Source organism: Pezoporus occidentalis, unplaced genomic scaffold, assembly GCF_034315485.1.
Source record: "Pezoporus occidentalis ecotype Australia unplaced genomic scaffold, CSIRO_AGI_Poc_V1 ctg16, whole genome shotgun sequence".
In the NCBI taxonomy this organism is placed as follows: domain Eukaryota; kingdom Metazoa; phylum Chordata; class Aves; order Psittaciformes; family Psittacidae; genus Pezoporus; species Pezoporus occidentalis.
Window position 1 is genome coordinate 6305130 of NW_026913425.1, and position 9483 is coordinate 6314612.

General features: G+C 40.5%; 1 protein-coding gene across 2 annotated transcripts in view; it reads left to right on the forward strand.

Annotated features, from left to right (window-relative positions):
• The window catches only part of MRPS27 (mitochondrial ribosomal protein S27), a 51394-nt gene extending 42181 nt beyond the window's left edge, over positions 1 to 9213 (forward strand). The window contains exons 9-11 of one of the 2 annotated variants that reach the window (XM_062612549.1): positions 1520 to 1662; positions 4955 to 5110; positions 6546 to 6674. In XM_062612549.1, the coding sequence (XP_062468533.1) occupies positions 1520 to 1662; positions 4955 to 5110; positions 6546 to 6659 (413 nt within the window). In that variant the 3' untranslated portion in view covers positions 6660 to 6674. Of the gene's footprint in view, positions 1 to 1519; positions 1663 to 4954; positions 5111 to 6545; positions 6675 to 8796 lie in introns of those variants that run through there. The other variant, XM_062612548.1, reaches the window with a different exon arrangement.
• Positions 9214 to 9483: the final 270 nt, after the last annotated feature.

A 9483-nucleotide genomic window follows, 5' to 3' on the forward strand; every position in this document is an offset into this window, starting at 1 on the left:
AGTCAGCTTTGTCTGTGCACTTGTTACCTTGCTTTTCCTAAACTATTCTCTTCAGTGTGAAGAAGAGTAAGGTGTGTTTCATAGTTTTATTTCATTATAGCCAGTGTGCAAATTTGATCAAGAGCTTAGGTATAGCTCTCATAAGCTACACTGAAGTAGTATCATTCATTACATTGACAATGAAAAAATCAAAGCCTTAGAGTGACAATAATTGTAAATTAGTACTGACCCAGTGCAATGTGATGTACATTTCCTCTATTATATAGGAGTTTCATGTTCTCTGGTAATTACTGTCAGAAAAAGAGCCATATTGTCAGTAGTGCTGCCTATCACAGATCCTGCTGAGGTCAGTGAAGAACATGTTGCGCAAAATGTCTTAAATCAAGAACCAAAATTTTGTTTTGGCAGCTCTCACTATTTCCTGTACAGTAGAAGGAAGCTACAGTAGTGTCGTGGTTTAAGCCGAGCTGGTAACTCAGAACCATGCAGCCGTTCTCTCCCTCTCCCTCTTCTTCCTCCCCCTGCTCCTGAAGGGATGGGAAGGAGAATTGAATGAATGTAACTCCCATGGGTTGAGATAAGAACAGTCCAGTAACTAAGGTATAACACAAACCACTGCTGCTACCACCAATAAGGGATATAACAATGAAAGAAAATACAACCACTCACCACCCACTGACCAATACCCAGCCCAGCCCGAGCAGTGATCTAACCCTTTTGGGTAACTGCCCCCAGGTTATATACTGGGCATGATGTGGTGCGGTATGGAATACCCCTTTGGCTAGTTTGGGTCAGGTGTCCTGTCTCTGCTTCCTCCCGGCTTCCCCTCCTCCCTGGCAGACCATGAGACTCAGAAAGTCCTTGGTCGGAGTAAGCATTGCTGAGCAACAACTAAAACCAGTGGTGTTATCAGCGTTGTTCCCAGGCTGAAAGTCAAAAGCACAGCACTGCACCAGCTACTAAGAAAGAGAAAAATGGGTGCTATAACTGAACCCAGGACAAGCAGAAATAAGGGTACTAAGCTGTGTAATTGGCCAGAGTGTGTGTTGTTCAAATACTGTACAGTCTGGCTCTGACACATGTGTGAGACCCCAAAGGCCAAAGAGTTGACTCTGGAGCCTTAGATTTAGTGCACAAGTGCTGCGCAGTCAGTGCCTAAAAGCTAAGGAGACATTTGTCGGAAATCTTCAGACATCCTTCTCAGAGCTGCTGTTAAAACTGCCAGACAATCGGAAAACCTCACTATTTTTCCTCTTTCCCATCTAGACAAAATCTCTAGGAGATGAGGGAGTGGGCATGGGGAGTAACTGGAAACAAACATGTGGTAGCCATGAAGATGGGCAAAAAGAAGGCACCTTAATAAAATAATAGCAGTTCTGTCAGAGCAGGTTGTAGAAGAGCATGTTGTTTTTACCACAGAAGCCAGACAATTGCTGTCACTTCTGAAAAATAGAGCAAACCCATATGGACTTTGTTAAGGCTCAAATGTTAAACACTAAAGTATTTTTTTTTATCACAGGGAAGGTGGAGTTGAATAAGGGGCTAAGAGCTGTATACAATCTAATGCCACTGATGTGGACACCTGGATACTTGAATAGAGCCTTACAAGTGATGGAGAATGTGGCTTCATTGTCAGGGGACAGCAAAATCTGCAAAGAAGCTGTAAGTATGAAGGCTATAATGCCTTGACCAAAGGTAATTTCACAGAAGCCAAACTCCAGTAAAACCTGTGAATTCTGTGCCTTGCTAATGAGAAGTTCAACTACACTTCAGAGATCTTTGGAAGGCAAGAGAAGAAGTAATGTTTAGAACAGAACCATGACCCAGTTGATGAGCCAGTAATGGCATGTTTTTGGAGTTGAGTATCTGTTACTCCCACAAACCATTTAAGTATGTTTCCTAAACTTTTCCCCTGCATAGAGACACCTGCGTCTGTGTCACAGGAGACACTTCTGTAGGGATGGGAAGACACCTTTGTTTCCCAAGCTTCTGAACTCACTTGAAGATGCAGTTCTTAGCAGTGAGAAGGAAATACCACATCTTATTCTTCTCCCTGCTGACTCTGTATTCCGTTTCCTCTGAGATGATGTCCTGAGTGACACTGGTCCAAAAATTTTACAGAGTGATTTCTAGAAGAATTTTAGTGCCCTCAGCTGGGAAGGATGGATAAATTCAGTCCGTTTGTGAAGTCAGCACCAACTGAGGAACTTGTGGGTTAGGAGTACTGTGGGACATCATGCTAATCCTGGAATCAGACAGTTTAGGAAGAGTAACTTAGGAAACCACCACATGGGCTGGACCATAGAAACAGCACTGCTGGCATCATTACTAGGCTTGCAGTCTCTGCAGTCCCCTTGATAAACAAAGGCCAGGGCACTGCTCAGCAGGTTCTCCTTATGTATTGCTCCATATATAATACTGGACAGTGCAGAGAAGGAAGTGTCACATATGCAACTTGTGCCAGATTGAGTTACATCTTTAGATACGTGGTTTTGGGAGTTTCTTCCTCACTCCAAGTCTGAAGAATTCAGCCTATCATGCTTGTAATCTTTTATGCTTGCAAACCCCAGGGAAATTAAGGAATACCACAGCTAGCTCTGGGTTGTAGGTGAACATCCTAGTATTGGCCTACTATAGGCCACAGCCTGTGGTACAACAGGATCCCATCCTTCTATGTACCAATGCTGTAACAATAGTAAACACTACTGGTAATCTAGCAATGCTTTTCTTCATAGAAACACTTTTTACTTTGTGCACTGAAAAACTAAGAAGGTTGTGACTGATCACTCACGAATGCTGCGTCACTGTATGAAGCCAGTAGTTGAGCCCCAAAAGCAGTGACCATGAGAGCCACACAGAAACTTCCCTGAAAAGATACTTTACCTCATATGGATTTTAAGTAGCAGTATATAAACAATAGTGCAAGTCATATAAGTTTCACCATGCTGAGGACCAAGAGCAGGCCAGGGTGGTTTGTTATTAATAAAGTAATTGTTCTGTAATGCATTTTTGTGACCCCAGTGCTGAAAGGAAAACAGGAAAATATGCTGGTCAATAACCATTATCTGGTGTAAAGTAATTATAGTGTATCATCTGGCCTTTTATACCCAAATGCTTATTAAGATCTTACTATTAAAATCCATGCTTGACATTTTTAATTACTATTTCTGACTGAAATGAGGTATTCCTAACGGTGAAGGACTAGGAGCACTGACCAGGTCAATATGGGGGTCAGTCAACTTCCACTGAATTCAGCAGCAGATAAGATGGAAGGAGTTTCAAGTGCCATAAACCCTTCTTTCCTGTAGTATCTTGGGTCTCTCATGGGCAGGACTAGGTTGAATATCATGCAATTCTAATGAATCCATATTGTAGCTCTGAGAAGTATGGCGCATGTTAAAAATGGCCTGCACAATCACAGGTTTATTTGAGAAAGACATGGAACTTAGTTTTGGTTTGGGGAACTTAGTTCTTTTCCAAAATGTAACATTGTTTACTGGCTGAATGAATTTCATTATCTAAAAGGCAAGTTTTCAAAAAGAACTTTTATAGCTGCAGTTTTGGTATAAACATTTTCAAGTGATTCCAGGTGACTACCAGTCACTTACTTTTCTTTCAGAAATTAATGAAAGCTTAAAGCCTGTCTATAAGGGAGTCTATTTTCCGTCTACAATTACTGTCTTAACAAAATCATAGAAATACTGTTTTAGTGTTGTGCTATATTGTTTAACTATGGACAAGCAAGACAAGTTTTGTGTTTTTTAATTGTTTGAGAAGGTCTTTGAGTAAGTGTACGCATTTCCAAGCACACAGTTGTGTTTCATTGCTTATTTAGTCCTGTTTCAGTAGTGCTAGTTTAAAGATTGCATTTCAGTGTCAAGATTGTTATTTCAAATAAGCCTAATTTTTATTCCATTATCATTATATATTTATGCTGGGAAAATTAAACTGTAACTATCAATATCCCTTTTGCTTGGAGAAAACATCACAGAGTCAAAGGTTACACAAGGTTATTTTATCCTACTGATAAACATTCAGGATTCATAGAAGGGTAACAGCTCTTTGCATTTGTAAAAGCTCAAAATTTGAAATGCAGGCAACCTTCACCTAATAATTCCTGTTATAAAGATCATGTTATTCCCAAAGCAGCACCAGCATCCATATAGCAGTTCTACCTTTTATATCAAAAATACATACAAAAATATAACAAGTCCCTTAGTGAAGCTAATGTATTCTTCTGATACAAATGCAATTAGATTAGAAGGGTGGTTCTCTCACTACCTCAGAAGTCACACATGAAGAGAACAGAGGTGTCACAGAGTAAAAATATAGCAATATATTAAATGCTTACATTTCCATTTTTCCTGTTAAATTGTCAAACTAATGATAGGAATGAGTGTTCTTGTTGCAGAACAGGTGATTTCCTTGCTTCTTTTCACCAAAGAAGTACTATCATTGTACCTCTAATCTATTGTAAAGGTACACTACCTCATCTATTAGAGATTATATTGTTCGAACAGTCAATAGTAATATCTTATTTAGATGTATCTGTGATTATGTGTCATGCTGGTGACTACCATTCAGCGTTAGTATCCATGGCTGGATATCAGGCCAGGAGGAGATAATAGCCTAATGCTTGACAAATCTGCAGATACCAATCAGCATCTGAGTCACAGGGAGTTTATTGCTGACAGAGGGTGGTGGAGGTTTTCTCTTGTGGAGGTTTTCTCTTGTGGGTATTTAATGTCCAGTCTCAAAGATCTCAAGCACAGTACAAAATTCTTCCAAGAACAAGTCCCATTTCCTTCTAGAATTTGGTTTTCTTTTTATCATACACAGAAGTCCTCCCAAAATATGTGGTATTCCCTGAAGAAGTTGTTAAACATGACAGCAGTGTTACTTGGATTGTATTTCCATGCTGTTTAAGGTAACAATGACAAATATAATTTTTCAGATTGATGCTTTGGAGACCATTTTGCAGTCTGTCCTTGAAGCAAAACCTGGTCCAGAATCAGCTGAAGAAGTCAAGGAATTAGAGCAGAAGTCACAGTGTGCAGAATCAGAAGAAACAGAGCAGTCTAAAGTACCTGAGTACTACAGCCGATTCAAGGTAAGAGAGTTTCATTTATCTAAATATTTTAAGATGTAGTAGAACTCCATAATACTTACTAGAAAATGAATATATGCTGGCTTATTATGGTTATTAGACTGACACCCCTTCAGTGCATCAGGAGTCCTGCCTGGCATTTTTGAAACAGATATCACCTTATATTTTCACTTATTCAAGCAGGAAGCAGTAGCCTACAAAGACATAAATGCTCAAGACCATTTATCTTTTATCTCTCTCCTGGGATTTTATCTTCTCATTTCATACATCAAAATGATAAATCCAGTCCTGTTTATGAAAGTGGTATGGGATTAGAGATCCATTATCTGAGTTTGTGTGGGCTCTTTCTCATTAAAATAAATTGTGATGGGCATGACACCATCCTGAATTTGTCCATTTGTCTATGTTACGATTAAGTAGGAATGTTGCATTCTGTACTTTGGGGAATTAAGAAAGGCTGTATCACCTCTGTTTTATATTTATGTTGTCACGCTGATGATAAGAATATGAAACACAAACAGTTGTTCATTAGGGCATAGCTATGTAATAAGTGCATTGTATTTTTAACATCTCTTAGCTGTATAACAAGCTCATTTTATTTCAGCATCTCTGATCTGTGCTTAGTAAAAATCAAATTAATCTGTTAAAATTAATCTTTTCTGTAGTTCCAGGAGCATACCTGGAACTCTTCCCATACCCCATCAGTTGCTATTGCAGCTGTCATGACTTTAGACAGTTGTTCTGGATGCAGACCATTGCTTTCTAAAGAAAGTTCAAAAGTTAAAAGACTAGTATCCTGTGGTTTCATCTCACATACACACCCTTTTCTTTTCCTTAATTTTTATTTACATAAATTATTTGCCACTAATCTTTAGAAGCTAAACTCACTTTGTAGGCACTTGTAGAACTTTTTAATTAAAGTTTTTTGGGAATCATTGGGTGCTCATCATATGATAATTAATGCCTGAATGAATCACAGTGAATTAGGTAAACCCAAGTGCCCTTTGAAGGAGGGAGTGTGACATGTTTTTGAGTCTCTCATTGTCTATGTATTTTCGAGCCTTGAAGAAAATAATGCAGAGTGCTCAAAACAAGGCCTAAATGTCCAATTGGGGACAGACTAGTGCCAAGAGAGTAGTTTTCTTGTCACCTCAACGTTTCTGCAGGTTTCATAATTCAGGCATTCACTGGTGTGGCAGTGAGTCCCCTGACTTTGAGCCAACAACTACAGTCACAATACTTAGCTCTAAGCTCTCACCATAAAAATCTGAATGTAAGAAAGACATAGTCCTCATGTGAAGTCTAGGCATCCAACAGTAATTTATATGTAAATAACCCACGATTTATGGTTGTCTGGATGAGAAAAGGAGCTCTCAAGTCAGAATCTGTTTCAGCTAAGCCTGAAAGAGTTTTTAGACTCTTGTCTCAAATCCATCAGGCCAATACCAGTGAGTCTTCCCAGTTGAACCCCTGGACACCTATGGGCATAGTTGACATGGCTGAGAAGTTCACTAGAAATCCATACAAATCTGAGGGAAAGTGGGAGCTCTGAAGCAACCTGGTGATGTTGGCATTCACTGCTGCTGTCCCAGCACAGATTGTTTGCCCCCATGTGATGTAACTTCAACACAGAATTTGCACTTCTGCTGAAAACACTTTGATTGCACTTTGTCCAGCCCAGGGTTAGCCACCATGTCCCATCTTACTCCTTGAGCTCAAAACCAATTGCTTCTGTCTCCTGCTTTTGCATTCTCTTTCACAAGTCATATACACCTCGGTGTGTGAGGAAAAGCATGTGAATTTGCTCCAGACACGCTGTTCTTGACTACAATTGTAGCTTCTTCTGCATGGCTTTTATAAACATACTTGGACTCCATGTCTCATACCAACCTTCAGAACAGCCGTTTGTGGAAGTACCTGAAGAAGCCATGGCAGCCTAACAGACACAATGTATGATAGGCAGCTTGTCCTTCACTTCCAGGATATGAGGGCGTTTGGCTCTTTCCAGATAAACCCTTTAGAGCTGTAATTTAGACTCTGTCTGACGCTGTCATTCATATTACTTGTTTTCAGATTCAGTATGCTGAAGCTCACTATTCAGTAAAATGTTCTTCAGGCAATTCCCTCCATCTGTGTCAATGATCAGTGGGCAAGCATTTCATCACATAAATGCTGGGAATATTCTTTCTAAAAGCAGTGCTCCTTCTCTAATGATCTGCATTTAGAGCTCTGGAGACTGCTTTTAAAACTCAGTGATGTAGCCACTTAAAAATGTGCCCTTTGGTGCCTGGATATAGAGCTTGCTTTCCTAAATAAGTTTCACAGCAGAGCAGGGAAGATTCTGGGAGTTGGGCAGATGCCAACTTTATGAAGTTTAACCATGCCAAGTGCAAGGTCCTACATCTGGGTCGGAGCAATCCCAGGCACAGCTACAGGTTGGGCAGAGAAGAGATTCGGAGCAGCCCTGTGGAGAAGGACTTGGGGGTGCTGGTCGATGAGAAAATGAACATGAGCCCTCTTCAGTGTGCGCTTGCAGCCCAGAAAGCCAAGCGTATCCTGGGCTGCATCAAAAGGAGTGTGACCAGCAGGTCGAAGGAGGTGATCCTGCCCCTCTACTCTGCTCTTGTGAGACCTCACCTGGAGTATTGTGTGCAGTTCTGGTGTCCTCAACATAAAAAGGACATGGAACTGTTGGAACAACAGAGAAGGGCCACGAGGATGATCAGAGGACTGGAGCACCTCCTGTATGAAGATAGGCTGAGAAAGTTGGGGCTGTTCAGCCTGGAGAAGAGAAGGCTGTGTGGAGACCTCATAGCAGCCTTCCGGTATCTGAAGGGGACCTATAGGGATGTTGGAGAGGGACTTTTCATGAGGGACTGTACCGATAGGAGAAGGGGTAATGGGTTAAAACTTAAACAGGGGCAGTTTAGATTGGATATAAGGAAGAAATTCTTTACTGTGAGGGTGGTGAGGCACTGGAATGGGTTTCCCAAGGAAGTTGTGAATGCTCCATCCCTGGTGGTGTTCAAGTCCAGGTTTGACGAAGCTTTGGGTGGCACAGTTTAGTGTGAGGTTGGAACTCATGGCAGGGGGGTTGGAACTTGATGATCTTAAGGTCCTTTCCAGCCCCTGAAAAAATATCCCTCGCTTTAGTGCTATTGTACAGTCTGTGTGAGTATAGTCAAGTCTCAGATCACAGTAAGTGTTGGGAAGAAAAATTGTGGGAGTTACTTAGTATGTTGTTAGCAAAAGAGCATTTAAAATTATGTGTATTTGTTGAGAGGGATGCTAATGCAGATAGCATGGAGCAATCGGTTTTTATGTAAGACACAAACCTAGGATATTCAGATTATATTTACTGTAGTTGACTGGTTAGTTGATCTTTATAACACATAACCAAACTTGGAAAAACAAACAGAATTTCAATGTTTAATTAAAATAAAACTTCTTTTTTTTTTTCAGTTTTATTGCTCAAAAAATTATTCTAAAGGTTAGCATTTCAAGAAATGGTACCAGCTAACCACAGCACAACAGTGGTGGGATAAAGTACTTCCCTGGCCTACACAGCCCAGCTAGTAGTTAGATTCAGGCAGCAATGTATTGGTTATTACAGAGAAGTATTTTGTGGCTATTTTGTGACTGACAGGCTCTCTCCTTTTCACTTTCCCCTAAATCCCTTTTTATGACAGGAGCTGTTCTCCAAGCTGCATTCACTTGGCAAGGTTGAATCTGGAAGCCTCTTAACCCTGACCTCCCAACTTGTCAAGGAAAAGATGCCAGCATGTGAAGTGGAAGACATTGCAAAATATGAGCAGAAGCTAAAGGAATGGGAGCAAGAACAAGCGCTTCTCATTGAGAGAGAAAGAGAGATGAGAGAAAAGGCTAAGAAGGAAATGGAAGCTAAGAAGCTAGCTAAAGCATCTGCTTAGTACTGGAACTCCAAGACTGCCATAGTGGTATGCATTCCTCTGTCACTGAAGTGCTTACCATTATTAATATTCACTTCAGTCCTGCTACAAGTGTAACTGTATGTGACTGCTATATGAAAATTAAACTTTTCCCATTTTGCCTGTTTCCTGAAAGCACATGTGGTTTAGAAATCTTAATCCTGTACATCGTATATTTTCCTCCTAACATCAGCCAGGCAGGGGGTAGAAGAGACAACACAAAGAAACAAAGGCACAAGAAGTAGCTTGCCTGTAATGAAAGGTGTAAAGGGTGGAAGGAACAAAAGAAGAGGGAAGAATTTCAAGCACAGGTTATTTCAATAGGGGTTTCTCACAGGAAAGAATGCTTTGGCTACCCTGAACTTCAAACACTAAGAGGATTAACATATATTGATTGCTTTTTTCTTCCCCAACCCATTTAGAAAATCC